Genomic DNA, 22,115 nt, shown 5'->3' with positions numbered 1-22,115 from the left:
CAAATTTGATTGCATCTCCATTCTACAACCACAGGTCGGCACTCACAACCTCTCAGATTCGTCAGTACAACTACAAATCTCCCGCGCTCTGACTTTTGCTACACATCTCCCGCGATCTCTGTAGCAGAACTCATCTGTGCACTCGCAGATGCAGAGGCGTGAGCAGCGCGGGGCGGGGGAGGGGCGGGGCTGGTGTAAAGCTGTTTCATTGGCTGAAGCCTGACCAATGAACAATGCCAGCAGCCAACAGGACTGAGGTGCCAAATAATCATTTGCCACGATTATTTTATTATTTAGGGTTTATTTCAACTATTTTCTGAAAAGATTTTTGTTAAATATCATTAATTCTACTGTAATGTACATACCAGTAAAAGAGCAGCAAAGCCAGTTTATTGGCTACAGCCAGCCAATGAGATGGGGCGTTTCTGTTTGTCAGCACACAGGGCAGCTCACGTTGTTGGAGGCCTCGAGCAATCAGAGGGTAAGTTATGATTTCTTAATAATTATCTATATGTTCAATACTGTTAGCTAAGCTAAGGACTGTGCTCAGTGGCGTAGCGGACGGGCCCGCAGGGCACGCACCGCGGGGGGGCCCCGCGTGATTAGGGGGCCCCACGTCGTCGCGATTTTTAATAATTGAAAATCCAGGAATCGCAATAATCAAACTCTTGGGAACAACTGTGGTCGGAACCAAAGTTTACAGGTCTGTGTTCTCTGAACTCCGCTCAAGCGGTGGACTACTTCATTCTGATTGCTTGCCGCCGAACAGCGTCATAGCCAATGAAGACGCGCCGCTGTTTCTCGCCGCCGGTTCTCGTTAAAAAATGAATGACTTCTGGGTACTTTGACGCTCTCGCCACTTTCGGTTTGTGATCGCTCCTCAGTTTGTGAAGGATTCCCCGCGTTGTCACGCCACTCCGCCTCCTTTCCCCGCTCCTCAATTTGTGACATAGATATATTCACTAGATATTGCATAGGGACCCTGAGCATGCGTCTATAGCGCCGCCACATTGCTACAGTGCTCCCAGGACAAATGTCATTCAACCGCACTAGTCAAGACAGTGTTATTACGTGAAGATGCTGGACTTAAGCGCTGTCTACGAGTGTAGTAACGAGCAAACAAAGAAAACAAAGCACAAAGGCAGAACATTTCATAGGATTAAGTTTTTTTTTGTTTTGTATGTTTTTAAATTTGTGCTAAACAGGTCACGTTATTGATAATAATATCTATAGTCACTTACTGCATTCACCATAAGGCAAAGTAGCACCAACTCGCACTAAACACTCGGTTTATGCTAGGTTTGTTGAATAAATCAGCAAACAATGCAAAAGAAATATGACAAAGAGATGCTGCGCTGCCAGAAAATTGTATTATTGTCGGCTCCGTCAGTATGAGAAGTGAAAGCAGCACATGATTAGATCAAATTTAACAGGGAGAGTGAATAGTACATTTTCATACACACAAACACAAGCTTTTTGTCAGGAATGCCCGTGCGATAAGTGATCCATCAATGTAGAAAAGTGATGTCAAATAAAAATTTTCATATAAAAAAATGCATACTAACATCCAGGAAAACTCCCGATCATAGATATATGTGTATATCTATATCTATGTGTATATGTGTATATCCCCCCCAATCCCCCCCCCCATACCCCCCCGCCTTCAACTGGGGGCCCCGTCGGTGATCCCTGCAGGGGGGCCTCCGCATTTTGCGCTACGCCACTGACTGTGCTGGGTGCTTCTCTTGTTTGTTTATTTATATAAGAAACAGTTATGAGTTATCTAGGAGCTGCTTTCAATCATGTTATATGGTTCTAAAGATACGATTCAACCCACATGAAATAAGTTGTAATAGTATTTATAGCAAATAATAGTACGTTTTTGAACCATACTAACTATAGTAAACTGTATTATACTGTATATATTGCAGTATCTACAACTTTGTTAATGAATGCAACAGCACACTGTAGTATTAACTAGCATAAACTTTAATAAATTGAAGTATATTTACACACACACACACATTAATAGCAATTAAAAATAACACTAGGCGTTTCAGTTTCTTACAGATCATACCGGTTTTGGTTATTATAACCTGCATCATGTCTATCTATCCATCTATCTATTTACATGTTTGTGTACAGTGTGTCCTTTATATCACTTTTTTAATTATGAACGTTACTAACTATAGGTTATTTCTCAGTTTCCTGTAAGGATGGAGTGACAGGAGAGATCAGCGTGTTTCAAGTCGATGAGGAACTCAGAGAAGCTGCAAAGCTTGAATAGGATTTTATTCATGCTAAAGATGACATGAGGATCCAGCTCATCTACAAACACTTCAAAATGATTCAGATCGTTCAAGAGGAAGCCGACTTAATTTTCTCTTTTTACCTGCCAAGATGACTACAGATTTGAACAAAACACACACTCACCAACACACAACTTTTATTTTGATAATTGTTTAATGTATTATTTTTACACTTTACTGTAAAGCAGAGGTGTCAAACTCAGTTCCTGAAGGCCCGTAACCCTTCACGTTTTTAGTTGCAACCCTGCTTCAACACACTTAAGTGAAAGTTTCAAACAAACCTGAAGGACTCAATTAGTTTGATCAGGTGTGTTTAATTAGGGTTAGAACTAAACTTTGCAAAGCTGCAGCCCTCCAGGAACTGAGTTTGACACCTGTTCTGTAAGGGAATGTAATTTGTCAAATAAAATTTACAGTCCAAATAAGTGCAGTGCAAATGTCTAGTTACTTGTATTGAAATATTTCAGGGTTTTTCCTTGTTCATAATGAGATGGAGGTGGTAAATCCAACTTCATCATTACCCATCAAATGTTATCTCCTCTTTAATACTTTGCTCAAGCCTTTATTAATGGTCAGAAAGCAGGCCGTTGTGTAAAGCTAGTTGATGCTCGCTGTAATAGAGAGAGATGATGACTGTTCAGCTTATGTTGCTTAACCCTGCAGATGAGATGCTCAAAGTGGACCCTCAGCTGAGCGATGGACACTGTCTACCCTCACCTAGTTGCTCTTCCTTTGAACACACATATCATGTTGAAGGATGCAAGCTGTGGACCTAAATCAGATGTAATGCATGTAGATGTATAAATTAGAAAGAAATGAAACTGCTTTAAAATGTATTAGGTTTTACATATAAATGCGTGTTCTTAACAGATTTGTTTCAACTTGATATTTGCATAAAAATTGGCATTAGAATGTTTAGTTTTAAACAGATAGCTATATTTCAATTTTTTTCAAATTTAAGCTATATATATATATATATATATATATATATATATATATATATATATACATATAAGTATACTTCAATTTATTAAAGTTTATGCTAGTTAATACTACAGTGTGCTGTTGCATTCATTAACAAAGTTGTAGATACTGCAATATATACAGTATAATACAGTTTATTATAGTTAGTATGGTTCAAAAACGTACTATTATTTGCTATAAATACTATTACAACTTATTTCATGTGGGTTGAATCGTATCTTTAGAACCATATAACATGATTGAAAGCAGCTCCTAGATTACTCATAACTGTTTCTTATATAAATAAACAAACAAGAGAAGCACCCAGCACAGTCCTTAGCTTAGCTAACAGTATTGAACATATAGATAATTATTAAAAAATCATAACTTACCCTCTGATTGCTCGAGGCCTCCAACAACGTGAGCTGCCCTGTGTGCTGACAAACAGAAACGCCCCATCTCATTGGCTCGCTGTAGCCAATAAACTGGCTTTGCTGCTCTTTTACTGGTATGTACATTACAGTAGAATTAATGATATTTAACAAAAATCTTTTCAGAAAATAGTTGAAATAAACCCTAAATAATAAAATAATCGTGGCAAATGATTATTTTGCACCTCAGTCCTGTTGGCTGCTGGCATTGTTCATTGGTCAGGCTTCAGCCAATGAAACAGCTTTACACCAGCCCCGCCCCTCCCCCGCCCCGCGCTGCTCACGCCTCTGCATCTGCGAGTGCACAGATGAGTTCTGCTACAGAGATCGCGGGAGATGTGTAGCAAAAGTCAGAGCGCGGGAGATTTGTAGTTGTACTGACGAATCTGAGAGGTTGTGAGTGCCGACCTGTGGTTGTAGAATGGAGATGCAATCAAATTTGCCTTGCACACGTGTGTCTGTCACTTTGTATTTGTGAATGACATTTTACAAATACACAACTATTAATCTGCAACTTCCAATTCAAAACACAAGTGTGTGGATTGTTGTGTGTGTGTGCAAATCGAGGATTTCAGCTGTTCACATCAGAGCTGTAAGTGTACATTTCAACCTACACATACAAATATTCTTATCACAAGTGCTCACATTTACATTTGCAAGCTCTCGAGTATTGCTACTGAATTACCTTCATACAGATGGCCCGCGGGCCGTAGTTTCGACACCCCTGCCTTAGGTGCTTACTTGACACTTTTGTCCACCAGCTTATTATTGTAAAAACATGCGATCATTACCTGGGACCTCCGTCAGTCCTGCACTGGTGCTGTTCGGTCTAAAACGACCCGCCTGGACTTTCATATTGGGACACAGAACATCTGGGGAAAAAAACACAACATTATGAGTGAGCATTTTTTTGGTTTTTATAACCTCCTGAACTATACAGCTCTCCACGGGTGTTTGGCTTATAGAGAGCAATTTATTTCCACCATATTTTGAGACTTATTTGACTTGGTTTGTAATTAGAGGTGCTGCAGTCTGTCCTTTATTAACAGTACAAGGGTCTCCGGAAATGTTTTAAACATCTGCACTTATAAAAGCCGACTTATTATTAAGTTGACATTTTCTTGCACTGGCTCCTGGTGCCCAGGCAATCTGCCGTGGTATTTTACCAGTGACAAAAACCTTTTTATTCTGAAATATTTAACATTTAAACGCTTTATGTTAAGACTATAAACATAATTAGGATGACAATGGATTTAGATAGAGCTGTGAAAAAAATTCACCTTAGCGTGACCTCTTTTCTGTTTTCATGAAGGCATTTCTTTCTTGCATAGAAAATAGCAAATGAGCTTCTGAATATCGCAATTGTTTTTAGACATCTTCATTCAAATGGAGACATCTCAAAAAGACCTAATAACATTAAAAACTGGGTTCATATGTGATGCCATTGAAAATCATTAAGACCAGATTGCGATATGCTGTACACAAACTGTACACACAACAAAATTAGAGGGCAATCTACAATATGCAGAATAAATATTTATCAAAATTTGCTCTTTAAATGATAAGTTAACTCATTAAAAATACAGTTCACCCAAAAATTTACATTTTACTCACTACTTATTCACCTTCAACCTGTTTGAGTTTCTTCTGTTGAACACAAAAGAAGATATTTTAAAGAAAGCTGAAAACCTGCAACCATTGACTTCCATGGTAGGAAAAACAAATAATTTACTATGGAAGTCAATAGTTACAGGTTTCCAGCTTTCTTCAAAATATCTTCTTTTGTGCTCAAAAAAAACGTAAACAGGTTTTGAACAAGTGAAGGGTGAATAAACGATGACAGATTGTTCACTTTTGGGTGAACTTTCCCTTAAAAAATGTGAGTGAATCTTGCCTTAAAAGTGAGAATTGACTTTTACTTGATTTACTAAACATTTCTAAGGCAACAGGTTTGCTAGATTTTTAAAGTAAAGTCAAATTATAGCTGTTAAAGCAATAGGTGTACTTGCTTTTTTTTTTAAGTAAAGTCAACCAATTGCTTTTTTACATCGTTAATGTGTCAAAACAGTTCTTAAAAATGGTTTATATTGATTTTTGAAGCTTTTAATTAGTAAAATTTTCTGACATGTTTATTAGAATAAGAGTCTGAGCAGTAAACATTCCTCGGCTGGCAGCTAGCTCTCTGCAACTTTCACATGGCCACCCACTCTAACTAAACCTGATCAGTACCTGAATGGGAGACCACAAAGCTAGGTTGCTGCCGGAAGTGATGTTAGTGAGGCCAGCAGGGGGTGCTCAACAGGCGGTCTGTGGGAGTTCTTATGAGCCATTTTATTGACTCTATCCTGCTCAATGAGCGCTGTCTTTCGGCGGATTAGACATTAAACAGAGGTTGTTAAAAATCCCGGGATGTCCTTCGAAAAAAGTAGAGGTTTAACCCTGGCATCCGGCCTAATTTGCCCACTGACCTCTATCCATCATGGCCTCCTAACCATCCTCAAAACATCGATGGTTTCATCACTCTCTCCACCAATCGTGTGGTGTGCGGTCTGGCATAATAAGACTATTATCATGTCATCCAGGTGGATGCTGCACACTGGTGGTGAATGAGGAGGTTCGCCCAAAAATGTGTAAAAGAAAAGCGCTATATAAATGTAAGGTATTATTATTACTGATTATTGATTTCATTGTATCAATTTAATTGTTTTTTGCTCGATCCACTTCAATTTGTAAAAATTTGCAAATTAACTTTATTCCTTCATATTGTCCCAACACAAATGTGTGGAACCCAGGATTTTTTACAGTCTAGTAGCTTTACTAGCTAACAGGTTTACTCACTTTTATTCAAGTAAAGACAACTCACCGTTGTGAAAGCAATAGATCGACTCACTTTTATAAGTCAGCTAATCGCTTTTTGTTGTTTGTGTCGTGTCAAAAAAATTCTCAAAAATGTTTTTAAGCTTTTCGCGAGTCCAAATGTCTGAAATATCAAGAGTCTGAGCAGTAACCATTCCTCACTTTGAAGAGGTATGATTTACTGGTTACAAGGTTACTCACTTTTTTTCAAGTAAAGTCAACTCATCCCTTTAAAAGCAATATATTTCTTTCTTTTAAGTCGACTAATCACTTTTTGAAGTGTTTATGTCAAAAAAGCAACAAAACAGGTCTCAAAAATGCTTTATAATTATTTCTTAAGCTTTTTATAAGTACAAATGTCTGAAATGTTTATAAGAATAAGAGTCTGGGCAGTAAACATCCCTTACATTAAAGAGGTATGATTTTACAGCTAACAAGGTTACTCACTTTTTTCAAGTAAAGTCAACTCATCCCTTTAAAAGCAATATTTTTCTTTCTTTTATAAGTCGACTAATCACTTTTTAAAGCATTTATGTGTCAAAAAAGCAACATAAAAGGTCTCAAAATTGATTTATATTTATTTTTTAAGCTTTTCATAAGTACAAATGTCTTAAATGTTTATAAGAATAAGAGTCTGGGCAGTAAACATTCCTCACATTAAAGAGGTATGATTTTACAGCTAACAAGGTTACTCACTTTATTCAAGTCAGCTTATCGCTTTAAAAGCAATATTTTACTTACTTTTATAAGTCAAATATTCACTTTTTGAAGCATTTATGTGTCAAAAAAGCAACAAAAAAGGTCTCAAAAATGTTTTATGTTTATTTTTTAAGCTTTTCATAAGTACAAATGTCTGAAATATGATACAAATAAGAGTCTGAGCAGTAAACATTCCTCACATTAAGAGGTATGATTTTACAGCTAACAAGGTTACTCACTTTTTTCAAGTAGTCAACTCATCCCTTTAAAAGCAATATTTTACTCACTTTTATAAGTCGACTAATCATTTTTTAAAGCATTTATGTGTCAAAAAAGCAACATCAAAGGTCTCAAAATTGATTTATATTTATTTTTTAAGCTTTTCATAAGTACAAATGTCTTCAATGTTTATAAGAATAAGAGTCTGAGCAGTAAACATCCCTCACATTAAAGAGGTATGATTTTACAGCTAACAAGGTTACTCACTTTATTCAAATCAGCTTATCGCTTTAAAAGCAATATTTTACTTACTTTTATAAGTCAAATATTCACTTTTTGAAGCATTTATGTGTCAAAAAAGCAACAAAAAATGTCTCAAAAATGTTTTATGTTTATTTTTTAAGCTTTTCATAAGTACAAATGTCTTAAATGTTTATAAGAATAAGAGTCTGGGCAGTAAACATTCCTCACTTTGAAGAGGTATGATTTACTGGTAACAAGGTTACTCACTTTTTTCAAGTCAGCTTATCCCTTTTAAAGCAATATTTTTCTTTCTTTTATAAGTCGACTAATCACTTTTTGAAGTGTTTATGTCAAAAAAGCAACATAAAAGGTCTCAAAATTGATTTATATTTATTTTTTAAGCTTTTCATAAGTACAAATGTCTGAAATATGATACAAATAAGAGTCTGAGCAGTAAACATTCCTCACTTTGAAGAGGTATGATTTTACAACCTAACAAGGTTACTCACTTTATTCAAGTAAAGTCAACTCATCCCTTTAAAAGCAATATTTTACTCACTTTTATAAGTCGACTAATCACTTTTTGAAGCGTTTATGTGTCAAAAAAGCAACATAAAAGGTCTCAAAATTGATTTATATTTATTTTTTAAGCTTTTCATAAGTACAAATATCTAAAATGTTCATAAGAATAAGAGTCTGGGCAGTAAACATTCCTCACTTTGAAGAGGTATGATTTTACTAGCAGCTGAAGGAAATGAATAGTTGTGACTGTAACAGTATCCATCTTCCTCTTAGCGCTTGAAGACAGACTATTAGAGGACCTTTTCCAAGCGCTGGAGTGAAGACGTGGGGCATAACTTATGACTCCGGGATGCTGGCACTCAAGACGTGGCGAAAGTTACTGGCTGGTCCAGCAGGCCTGGGTTTGGCGGCGTCCAACTATGCTAACGTCGAAGCAGTGATAATTTAGGACGTACAAACAGGCAGATTTCAAATGGCGACACACGGCTAGTGACAGCAGCGATGACAGGAGGAAACGCAACACCGACAGACTTGCTTTACTACGGCATCTGTGATGAGAATGTGCTATTTCTAGAGATCAACACGTTAGTGCTAAGGAACAATGCTAATATTAGCTGGGAGACTAGTGAATGAGCGCTTACTGCTTTTGTTTGGTCTTTTAATTGGAGTAAATTAATACAGGAAATGATCTACAGGTGATGTACAGTAACTGGCTAACAATAAAGGGATTGTTCACCCAAAAATTATATTTACTCACCACTCTCCCTACAAACAATTATGAGTTTCCTTTTTGTGTTCAACACATTTCCTTCGGCTTTCCCTTTCAGCCGCATCCCAATACTGGAAAACACCCACACACGCGCACATACAATTTAGTTCATCCAATTCACCTACAAGGCATGTCTTTGGACTGTGGGGGAAACGGTTTCCCCCACAGTCCAAAGACATGTGCTACAGGGGATTTGGTAAGCTAAATTGTCCGTATTGTATGTATGCGAATGAGTGTGTATGGATGTTTCCCAGTAGTGGGTTGCACCTGGAAAGACAATTGCTGCGTAAAAAATACAGTATGCTGGATAAGTTGGCGGTTCATTCCGCTGTGTTCCAAATTAAGAAAGGGACTAAGCCGAAAAGAAAATGAATGAATGAATGACTAAATATATGTTTAAAAATCTATCTATAGTCAAGCCCGAATTTATTCATTCCCCACACAGTAAAAAATGATATCATCAATTAGTCGTGACAGCGTGTTTTTAGGTCATTGTAACCTAATATTCTAATTGAATCATGTTCTAACTTAATTTTATAAGTTATGCAAGCTGTTTTAAGTCAGTTTAACATAAAATAAGTTCAGTGGAATCATTAAGTTAATTTGATTCAACTTAAAAAGTTAAGGCAACCAGGATTTTTTACAGTGCAGGGTTGTATATATATATATATATATATATATATATATATATATATATATATATATATATATATATATATATATATATATATATATATATATATATATATATATACATACATACATACATACATACATACATACATACATACATACATACATACATACATACATACATACATATATATATATATATATATATATATATATATATATTTGCAGTTGAAGTCAGAATTAATAAACCCCCTTTGATTTTTTTTTCTTTTGTAAATGTTTTTCAAGGGCAAGTACATTTTCACAGTATGTCTGATAATATTTTTTCTTTAGGAGAAAGTCGTATTTGTTTTATTTCAGCTAGGATTAAAGCAGTTTTTAATTTTTTAAACACCATATATATATATATATATATATATATATATATATATATATATATATATATATATATATATATATATATATATATATATATATATATATATATATATATATATAAATAAATATATAAATAAAAAAAAAATAAAAGAAAGATACAAGCTAATACATGAAAATTAAGTACAATTAAAATAATATATAACACTGTAAAAATTATAAAACAGTGATAAACATAAAATATAACGTATAACATAAAATTATATAATGTCATTTTTATGGTAGTTTAACTTAAATTAATAACATAATCAGGTTTACTTTAATATTTTTGTCAGTTTCACTGAAGTTTTTTTACAGTGTATAAAACAGTAAATATACAACCCTGCACTGTAAAAAATCCTGGTTGCCTTAACTTTTTAAGTTAAATCAAATTAACCTAATGAGTCCACTGAACTTATTTTATGTTAAACTGACTTAAAACAGCTTGCATAACTTATAAAATTAAGTTAGAACATGATTCAATTAGAATATTAGGTTACTATGACCTAAAAACACGCTGTCACGACTAATTGATGATATCATTTTTTACTGTGTGGGGAATGAATAAATTCGGGCTTGACTATAGATAGATTTATTAAACAGATATATTTATTCATTCATTTATTTTCTTGTCGGCTTAGTCCCTTTATTAATTCGGGGTCGCCACAGCGGAATGAACCACCAACTTATCCAGCAAGTTTTTACACAGCGGATGCCCTTCCAGCCGCAACCCATCTCTGGGAAACAGATGTATTTAATAAAATAATATTTTAGTCACAGATCATTTTTATGGGAAGATAATACATTTAATTCATGCAAAATATTGCAAAAATTGCAAAATTGTATTTATTTATTTTTTTCTTTGGATTTTTGCCATTTTTGAAAATTGTATTTAACATTTTTCACTAACATATAAATTTGGGCTACCAATTTTTGTACCCTTATTGCAAGTTATCTTGTTAGATTAGCTCCAGATTTGGCTTCAGTACTGACTAATGTAATGCATATGCACAAATATAATAAAGCTTCCTATAGAATATATTCATTTGTGTGGTGGGTGAGCTCATATTTGCTGAGCACACTAGATAGTTAGAAAGATAGCTTAGTCTAACCTGCCGAAAAAGAATGTATGTTGGGAACTGGTCTCATACGCCAAACTTTAAATTAAAATTTTGGCATTTAATGATGCATAAATTATGCTAATTATCCTAAACCAATCTAGTAATTCATCCTTATTTAAAGACCAAATCAATGTCTTCCCTCCTAATAAATATACAAACACAAAAATCCCTATAAACCTAAAAAGTGACATTGATCAAATGATATTTTTATCCCTTCCTCTCTCCCACACACGCACACACTCTTGGCATGGACCAGGCAGACGCCCAAACCACAGCGGCTGATCGCGGCCCTGACAATCATGTACGATCAGACCCTGTAATTTTCTTTAATCGCTCCTATAAAAAGCGCTTTGTAGCATTTAAGAGGCCTCAACTTCTCGACGAATTCCACTTTACAGGGGTCAGGTCACCCGACACAGTTACGCCTCTGTCCCATGCAGTGTCCTCAATGTGACTCTCATTAAAACCCCCAAACCCCAATACAAACTTCACCCTCCAGACCACTGAAAAATAAAAATAAAAAGAGAGCTCAGCCGCCCACTGGTGCAAATAGGGGCTGGAGAAAGGAGCACCTGGCTTGCTATATTTGTGCTGCATCCGTAATTTGAGCCGAATCGTTTCACCAGTACAGCTGACATCTATATATCGCTTCTTTTTTAGATACTTTAGAGCAGTGGTTCTCAAACTGTGGTACTTGTACCACTAGTGGTACGCGGGCTTCCTTCTAGTGGTACAGGGAGGAATTAAATGTCATATGTACATGCTACATATATTTTAAAATCTTTCATTCATTGATTTTCTTGTCGGCTTAGTCCCTTTATTAATCCGGGGTCGCCACAGCGGAATGAACCGCCAACTTATCCAGCAAGTTTTTACACAGCGGATGCCCTTGCAGCCGCAACCCATCTCTGGGAAACATCCACACACACATTCACACACACACTCATACACTACGGACAATTTAGCCTAACTCCACACAGAAACGCCAACTGAGCCAAGGTTCGAACCAGCGACCTTCTTGCTGTGAGGCGACAGCACTACCTACTGCGCCACTGCCTCGCCTATTTTAAAATCTATCAAAAATTATTTTATATATGAATATGACGACATATAGTCTATATTTATGAGGTCTAGGTGTTGATGAATAAGCTAACATGTCAATACTTTACATTTAAGTACAGATTTTTCTTTTTTTTTAGCTTTTAAAACAGTAACTTGTCATTTTTAACGTTTAAAAGCACATTTTAATTTAAATGTTGACGTTTTTAGTTTGCTTTCGTTAATTTAGTTAATTTATTTGTTAAATACAGTTAATATTCAAGCTATTTATAACGTTTAAAGTGGCTGACAAAAATAAACAGGAATTAAAACAATAAAATAGAGCTGTAGCTGCTTTACTGGGCCTACTACGCTACTCTATTTCAATACTGCTCATTATGGTGGTACTTGGAGAGACCATTTTTTTCTGAGGTGGTACTTGATGAAAAGAGTTTGAGAACTGCTGCTTTAGATAATGTGCAGGTTTTGTCTTTCTGTGTCAAGGCATGACACTGCAGGTGAATCTGTACACTGAATTTTTTTTAATGTGTGGTTGCAAACAATTAAAAAGTTAAACATTTTTAAAAATGTACCTTATTTTTAAGTTGCACAGGGGTTAATCGACAAAATATTTCATGTAACTCTGCATGTTCCACTTGTGTAAATGAATGACGTCGATCGTTTTAATAATTTTAAGCACGCGTGAAGCATGTGGTGTTCTCTGTTTTTGTTGTACTCACTTTGACATAACTAATTACTGTACTTCATCTCCAGACCTTTTCTGAGAAGCATTTCAAGTCTAGATAGGATACGGATACACACATCAATATAGCATATTTATTTTAAGATTGTATAGCCTTACAAGATTGTATATTTTTCAAGTACTGTGACGGTTGGGTTTAGGGTTGGGGTAGGCGTTAATAAAATAAAATGTATTGGGTAATTTAATAAATAACATAATTAATACTCAGTACAACTACTGTTTTTATATTACTGTGACGGTTGGGTTGAGGGTTGGGATGGGGGTAAACGTTAATAAGGGTTAGGTTGTGAAGGTGAAGTTTATTAATAAGTTAGGGTGAAGTTTATTTATAAACTAATTTCGAGAGGATCACATGCTAATGATTGCTTGCAGCCGGCCCCGCATTATTCAATTCATGATTCACCAATCAGAGGATTCCTAAGCCACTATAAGTACCCCAATTCTATATGACAGCCATCTTCGTTTCGAAGAATCCCTCCTTCCACCCCTAGTCCTTCTCTTTTCCTAGATAGGTGGCACTGTGGCCCAGTGGTTAGCACTGTTGCCTCACTGGTTCTAGTCCTTACCAAGCCAGCCAACGTTTCTGTGCGGAGTTTACACGTTCTCCCCGTGCTCACGTGGGTTCCCCCGGGGTTCTCTGGTTTCCTCCCACCTTCCAAAAACATGCGACCTAAGTTGATTGACTAACCCAAATTGGCATCATAGACATGCTCCTAGTAAATGGTTATCTGTTCATTAGCTACTGCAGCAGGGGAGTTCTCCAGATCTACCTGAGCTCAAACTCCCCTCTTGCCTTGCAAACGAGAGGGAGCCCCGGGCTCGAGGGTCTTATGAGCTCAGGGCTCTCTCCCGGGACAGCACGCCAAACAAGCTTTATAATCAATCATCAGCTAATGTGAACTCTTGAAAATACAATTATTGAGAAATTAACAAACAATAATATTCAGTTCAATTTTTGGGATGCAGTGTCAATTTAATCACCTTGGTTCCTTATATGCCAAATTCACACTACATTTATGTTTCTTAAAGGGCCATGACACCCCCCACTTTCGGTAAAAGTCTACTTCAGAATTTTTTCAAATGATGCATGATTAATGGGCGTGGAGCTCCGCGAGCATCGGGCAGGAGTGGGCGTGGCCAGCAGGGGAGTGTTGACAGTTAGCTCACAAAATGAGACACAAACCGTGAGGAGACGCATGAGTTTATAGTTCACAAAGTTAAAATGCAAAAGAAATAAACAGTAATTTAATGCCATGCTACATTTGTTATTCGTAATTTCATATACACATAACCATAATTTTTATCATTATAAAGATAAATGTGTTCATGTAAACACTATAAATAAGGATTCTCCCTCGATCCCCGGGTCTATTATAGATCTTGAATGCAGACTCAGTGCAGCAGGTCTCCTGACCTGCCTATTTTAACCATTAGCCCTGCTGGTAATATAGAGGATTTAGGCAAACACAGCAGCACAGTGATGTGTCTGAATGTGAACGAACTCCTGATAAAAGTCAACGTCCGCCATTCTTCAATTCTCGTACTGCTCTCCCGACAAAAATGCTTGCAGCACACACACAGCTTTGCTGTATGATCGGCCCTGACAAGATCGCAGGGAAAAAAACATGCAACAAACCCCGTGGATCATGGAAACAAACACGAGCCTTCATGAACGGCTACTGCGTGCCGTGGGTCCGTGACTCCATGGCTCACAGCTTGCTTGAAACTGGCAGGACTGTCTTGCCTTCGGAAAGCACGTGCTCTCATGAATAATTAAGCAGCCGGCTCTTCTCATAGGATAAGAAAACTCCGCTATGAATAATAATGAGAAACTGACGTGTCATCATTGCACTTGCAGTACTGCGCTACGTCGCCGATTTTGATCCCGCCCCAAAAATCATTTTAAACCCGTAAGCTGAAATTAGCTGACAAATGCTCAAAATTATCCAGTTTTCCCTACAATTAAAGCTGACAGGTGCTAACATCGACTTAACTGATGCTCAACACACACACACATCTGTTAATATAAAAAAAAGTTCTCCAGGGTTTCCTGAACCTTTAACAGTCACTGTATCAGATTACGGGATTGTCGACCACAACAAAATACCTCAAAAATATGCCAAAATCAGAGTGTCACTGCATATTATGAACATGGGATTAGTGGACCAACTCCTCAGTTAGCATGCTGCTAAATAACAAGTAACTAAATAACCGGGTTGTCCATAAAGAGTTGTTTTTGACATACCTATTTCCTTTAACTGGGGAAATGACAAAGCAATCAAAAGCCAGTCGTGCGTCATTGTTTAAATGGTGGCACATATGAGTGATTTCTAACTGTGCTCTATCGAGTTGACTTCCTTCAGCTGTGGCATGAAGGCTGTAATTTAGAGAGTGCCCATGAAACTAAAATGATGGACTGAGAAGAACACAGCCTTCAGACTGTTGCGTCTCTACGTTGTTTATCCAAGACTTCTGCATTGATTTTCTTGTTAGCGCCTAGCTTATTTCTTAAAGCAAACCAAAGTATTATTGGATTACATAATTCAATTCAGCTTTATTTGTATAGCGCTTTTACAATGTAGATTGTGTCAAAGCAGCTTCACATAAATGGTCATAGTAACTGGAACAGTGTGGTTCAGGTTTTAGTGTTTAAGTTCAGTTGAGTTTAGCTCAGTTCAGTGTGATTTAATCATTACTGAGAGTTCAAACACTGAAGAGCAAATTCATCGATGCGTAGCTCTACCAATCCTGAACCATGCGAGGCAGTGGCGACAGCGGAGAGGGAAAAAAAAACTTCACCTGTTGGGAGTGAAGAAAAAAAACCTTGAGGGAACCAGACTCAGTTGGGCACGACCATTTTAATTTCTCCGCTGGCCAAAAGTCTTGTGCAGAGCTTCATTCGCCGTGGTTTAGGCAGGACTTTCCTGACTTTTATCAGGAGTTCGTTCACATTCAGACACATCACTGTGCTGCTGTGTTATAAAAAAAGAAGAAGAAAAACATCAAGGCAGGGATTCTCAGCTGCTAAACTGAATAAACAGTGTCTGGATATAAATTATGAGTGTCACCACTATGCCATCGCTTACAAAAATGAACCAAAGTTGGGAATGAAAATGAGGTATAATTACCATTTTATATGAAAAACATTTTACTACAAATACCACGGTTAAACCATGGTTATTGTAGCAAAACCATAAGGAATTTATGAATTACCATGCCTTACCAACTACACAAAAAAATAAACATATTTTTGGGTTTTTAGTAAGGCTGGTTATTGATTGACTGACTGACTCACTTAAGCGCTGCTTACACTGTGAGATTTGCTTATGAAGACAGCTAGAAACCACTCAATGCCAGTGTAATTAACTAAAACTTCTCACATCCAAGTTTCATTCGATGCACAACAGAGAAAATTCTCCTCCACCATTGTGACCTGAGTCCAAACCAAAATATTCCTCTTCCAGGCGAGTGTGTGAACTGTCCTCAGAGACACACGAGAAAGGGAAGAGCTTAATCAAATGTTTTCTCTCTTGTTGGAAATGTCCATTAAGTTAATCAAAACCAGATTTAGGAAACAGGGAGAACAGATGCTAAAGCAAACACGAGAAAATTAGCACACCCAACGCTATTACAGTGCACTGCTGTTCTGTTTAGCAGCGTCCCATTGCTGATTACAGATCTGGCGTGCTGCGGTCATGGGTGGACCACCGACCTGAACCCAAGCCCAGACACACTAAATGATGAAACTATCCAGTCAAACACGCTTTTCATTTATTTCAAGCGTGCTAAAAATGGCCCAGAGTACTGGAACGGTGACAAGTCACTTAAACCTGTTGAAAATAAATTAAACTTTCCTTATGAAACCAATTTTTTTAATACTATGATACACATCTTGATTTTGCTAATTATGATGTGATCGTGGATTAACATCTATCCTGATCCTGGAACATCATTTTACTTCGAAAATGTAATCTATACCTATTGGCAATCATGTAAAAGTGTATAAGCCTAACCGTAAGCGTAAACTTAACATAATTGGTAGACCTATCCCTTAATTCTGATTGGCTGATTGGAATGTTTAGGCCTCTTGCCTAAATTTGGGCTGCTTATTCAGATAATGCATCCAGATCCCCCATGTCCACAATCTAGGTGTCATCCTTTATGAGTCATTGAAACTATACAAACAGATCAGTTCAGTTATTGGCTCCAGTTTTTATCAACTACATTTGCTGTCTAAAGTAAAAAACCTGATGGCTGCCCTGCTGAAAAATCCAGCTTAAACCAGCCTAGGCTGGTTGGCTGGTTTTAGCTGGTCGACCAGGCTGGTTTTAGAGGGGTTTTGGCCATTTCCAGGCTGGTTTCCAGCCATTTCCAGCCTGTTCTTAGCTGGTCAGGCTGGAAAATGACCAGACAAATCCAGCTAACACCAGCTTGACCAGCCTGGTTTAAGCTGGACAAAGCTGGTTTTGGCTGGGCTCCCAGCCTGGCTAGGCTGGTCAAGCTGGTTTTAGCTGGTCATCTCCCAGCCTGACCAGCTAATACCAGGCTGAAAATGGCTAGAAACCAGCCTGGAAATGGCCAAAACCCCTCTAAAACCAGCCTGGTCGACCAGCTAAAACCAGCCAACCAGCCTAGGCTGGTTTAAGCTGTTTTTTTCAGTAGGGTGTCCTCGCTTTTATTACATCACGGTTAGACTACTGTAATGCACTTTACTGTGGCATGTCAAAATCCCAGATTTCAGTTGGTCCAAAATGCTGCTGCTAGATTTATTTGTAATAGAAGAAAACATGACCACATTACCTCTCTTCTAAGAGGGCTTCATTGGCTGCCTGTAAAAAATACCTTTTACTGGTATTTAAATCCCTCCATAGTCTAGCCCCATCCAATCTCTCAGAGCTGCTTCATTTTTACACTGCCGTGAGATCTCTTGGGTCCTCGGTTGTAGAACACCTTGCCCCTTGTGATTAGAACGGCTCCATCATGATCTATTTTTAAATCACTTCTTAAAATGTACCTTTTTAGTTTGGCTTTTTAAGATTATTTTAATAGTCCTTTTTACTGCAACATTTACATTTTTACAGACATTTCTCTTGCCTTATTTCTATGTTTTTATAGTTTCACTTTTTTTTTACCTTGTCTTATGTACAGCACTTTGGTCAGTCTTGTGACTGCTTTTAAATGTGCTCTATAAATAAATGAACTTGATAGATACAACATAGATGTAATACAACATAGATGTAAATCCAGGTGAAATCAGGTTGGAGATACTACTATGACTTGCTGGTTCAACACTAACAAACAAACAAACTAAATGTCTGCCTGTCTTTTTATTATTATGCTAGTCTAGCTTAGAAATACATTATATTTCACACATTATCTTTATTTTAATTTGCATCATAGTTGACTGAGAAATAAAAAAAAAATAATATGACACAATAAATTCGTTTGGCTAACAATTCAAAATGGACTATAAGCAACTCTAGTGTTCTTCACCCATTGATGAACTTCTGGTGAAAGCTTAATGTGACTATTTTTAGCTTCATAATGTTCCTTTTACAGCATCGATGTTGTAATGTAATTCAAATATAATCAGTTGAATAGACTTAAGCATCCATTTGGTTGTTAAAGCATAAAAAGAGACGAAAGACGCAGGCGACAACATTAGTGGCAGGCTGGCACAGAAATTCCATTGAAAATACTGGGGTAAAATTAATTTCTATTTTGTAAAGACATGACGTGAAAAAAAATATGATTGAATGGTTTAAAACCTACTTTATATCGTCTCTCAGCCAGGGAGTGAAAATTAATGTTCTTTGAAGGAATCAGATCTTAAGCGCAGCTATTTTGTGTGGGATAACAATTAACTGGAAGCTCTGGGGTTGGCTGACTGAAATAAAAAGTGTGTGTGCATATACCCTATTATGTTGGAATAAAAATTAAGAATTGATTCAGCTAGCTTTTAAGGTAATATAATTTTCCTAAAATGATTTTTATCCGATACAAAATATTCCCAAAACTGCTTTAAATTAAGACACTAATTGCGCTGAGGGTGAGGCAGTGGCGCAGTAGGTAGTGCTGTCGCCTCGCAGCAAGAAGGTAGCTGGGTCGCTGGTTCGAACCTCGGCTCAGTTGACGTTTCTGTGTGGAGTTTGCATGTTCTCTCTGCCTTCACGTGGGTTTTCTCTGGGTGCTCCGGTTTCCTCTACAGTCCAAAGACATGTGGTACAGGTTAATTGGGTAGGCTAAATTGTCCGTAGTGTATGAGTGTGTGTGTGAATGTGTGTGTGGATGTTTCCCAGAGATGGGTTGCGGTTGGAAGGGCACTCCTGTGTAAAAACTTGCTGGATAAGTTGGTGGTTCATTCCGCTGTGGTGAACCAGGATTAATAAAGGGACTAAGCCGACAAGAAAATGAATGAATGAATGACTAATTGCGCTCTTAAAGAGACATTGCTTTTGATGTTTTCTCATAAATGCAGTTTGCTGAAGCCCAGTTCAACTTTGAACATTAGGACTATAATTTTCTGAGCAGAAATAACTTGGACCTTGGAGATGCCATGTTTTCTAGCCACCAGTATTCTTAGATTCCATTGCTTGTGCCAGATAATCACAGAAGTGGACAGTTCCAGCCTTTCTGACCACTTAAAGGATAATCCCTGATAGTACAACAAAGTCTATAGCTGGCAGTGAGATCTCTGAGTTGATATTCCTGCAGTCTGAGTCATTCGGACCTTTGGTTGGAATCAGGGCAGGGTCATGGTTTGGGTTTACAATGAATCAGGTTATCTTTTTCTCTTTTTATCTTCCTGCCAAGTCAAAGTGCTTCCCTATCTTCCCGCAAGGCTGTCCGACTTAATTTAGACATCGGAAAATGCTTACGTTACAACCTCTTCAAACACCAATGACTGTGCCTTCGGTGTCTTTACCACAGTATGTGTCATATGTTGTTTTAATTTTGCTTTGACTACACAATGTTTCTGGAGAGCAGGAAAGACTCTGATTTCCACTTCAAACTGAAGAGCTTCAGGTGTTGTTGTTTTGCAGTCTGGCTAATTTTAGTGAGGAATGTTAAGTCTGGTGTGCTGAGCATCCATCATCACTAAAAACATTCTATGTGTACACATAATTTGCATTTTGATGGTCAATCCAGGCCACATACCTCAACGGTTCGTATTTCTGCATCTAAATTCATCGTTTTAATGCAAGCTTGTTGTTTGTAATGGCCTCTGAAGACTATCCCACATGCACTTTTAGGTTATCTTTGCCTGCGGAGCAGATGTGATCTGGAAAAGCACTTGAGTTCAGAGCTTTTCCGTCTTCAGTACTTACTACACCTCTTTACTCGGTGCTCACCGAGGCAAGAAACCACAGAAATGTCCCAACCAAGGAGCGCAAAGTTCCTGTCCAACAAGTCTTGTATGGCACAGAACAGACTTTCTTGTGAATGAGACTTTGTGCCAATGAAAGCAGATTGAATGGCTGATGTTTTTAGTTACCCGTCAAGTTAAATCCATGCTAAGTCAACTACACGTAACCTACACTGTCAGAAAACAATACCTTTAGGAGTAAAACAACTTGAAATTGAGACTTCACCTCTCATGCTCTACCTTTTTAACCCAAGACACAATTTAGTACCTTAGAGTAGTGTGCTTGCCCTAAGGGTTTTTAAACTTTCATGGGAACATAAGATATAGTGTTGTCCGCACTAACAAGTGACATCATCCCAAAGTACGGTTACCCACAGTTGGAACTTGTCCCTGCATTTCACCCATCCCAGAGCACACACACACAGCAGATTTTCTACAGAGCACTTTTGCTACAGCACCCAAGGAGCAATTAAGGATTAGGTGACTAGCTCAAGGACACCTCAGTCATAGTTAATAAGAATGGAAGAGACCGCTGCTCAATTAGTCCTGCCGGTACAGGGAATCAAACCTAAAACATTTGGGTTAAGTCTAAGGCCCCGTTTACACTAATGCGTTTTAGTTTGAAAACGCATAAGTTTTGCTACGGTTACACCATCCGTCCACACTTCGCCGGAGTTTTCGAGTGCTGAAAACGGAGCATTTCGAAAACGCTGGAGAGGCGGTTTTCATTCTAATACGCTGCTGCTCCGTCTAAGTGTGGATGATGGAAAACGGAGACATCTGAAAACGGAGGCGGGGTTGCAGACATTCGCCTCTCTGATTGGGGCTTTTCCTCAATATTAAGTAGCCTAACACACACAATTCAGTCCTGCATCCTCTCTTTGTAAGTTCAGACTTCGCAAGTTTGATCAAGGCTGCAGTCTCTTCTTCTCAGTTTGATATGGAAAACAGACTATACCGAGGACACGGGTAAATCTTCAAAGGGACCAGTGTACTTTATAGCTTCATTCACATCACCCTGGCTCCGTTGTTTCACTTTCTCAACAATAAAATGCAAACATGATTTAAGGAACTGCTTATCTTCATTTTAATATTAGCAGCTTAACAGACAGCAGAAATGTTGAGGCGTCGTGCTGCATTTATGAGCGTCATCTTCACTGCCTATAACTACTGCCTCCTTTCAATTTCAGAGAAAATACGAAACATACCCTCTCTTTTGCTGAATATCAGTTTTAATAATCGATAATGGCCATTATAAAAGTATAACATACAATAAGTTTATACATTATAGGAAATAAAGGCAAGCGATCAGTCAATATACAGAATGTAGGCTACGTGGTTACATTAATCATTAACTTATCTCTGCACTTAGCCAAAACACGTTACCCGAGAACAAGTAATAGATTCCAATGACCAAAGTCAGGGAATATGTCATTAGATATAGACAATAAGATGAAGGAAATATCACGTTTAATAAATATAGTGAGATTAGATCCAACGGGAGATGCTGAGAAGTCCGACTAGCAGAGCTCTCATCTGGGTAGATGGGCTGCAGCGCTTGCCCGAGAGTGTGTGTGTGTGTGTGGTCACAAGATGTGCGAGTGTGGACGCGGATCGTTTTCATTCTAAAACGCTGTTTTAAAACTAAAACGCACTAGTGTAAACGGGGCCTAACTCTCTAATCATTAGTCCTGAACTGCCCTTGCTGACTGTGTAAAGTAGGTCTAGCCCAAAATAGCGCAAGGCCAAATTGACAACTTGCCACTTTG

The 22,115-nt window shown here is 37.6% G+C and overlaps 1 protein-coding gene across 7 annotated transcripts in view; it reads right to left on the bottom strand.

The window, feature by feature from the left end:
• Nucleotides 1-22,115, bottom strand: part of col22a1 (collagen, type XXII, alpha 1) — a 129,798-nt gene that overhangs the window by 93,977 nt on the left and 13,706 nt on the right. For all 7 annotated transcript variants that reach the window (XR_015515655.1, XR_015515654.1, XR_015515656.1 and 4 more), the window contains 1 exon segment: nucleotides 4,495-4,575. Coding sequence is in view for 3 of the 7 variants with exons in the window: in XM_087293833.1 (XP_087149959.1) it covers nucleotides 4,495-4,575 (81 nt within the window). In the remaining 4 variants the exon portion in view is untranslated.

This window comes from Danio rerio, chromosome 19, assembly GCF_052040795.2.
Source record: "Danio rerio strain M-AB ecotype USA chromosome 19, GRCz13ab, whole genome shotgun sequence".
Lineage (NCBI taxonomy): Eukaryota > Metazoa > Chordata > Actinopteri > Cypriniformes > Danionidae > Danio > Danio rerio.
The sequence above is the reverse complement of the archived record's forward strand: the minus strand, read 5'-3'. Positions and strand labels throughout refer to the sequence as shown.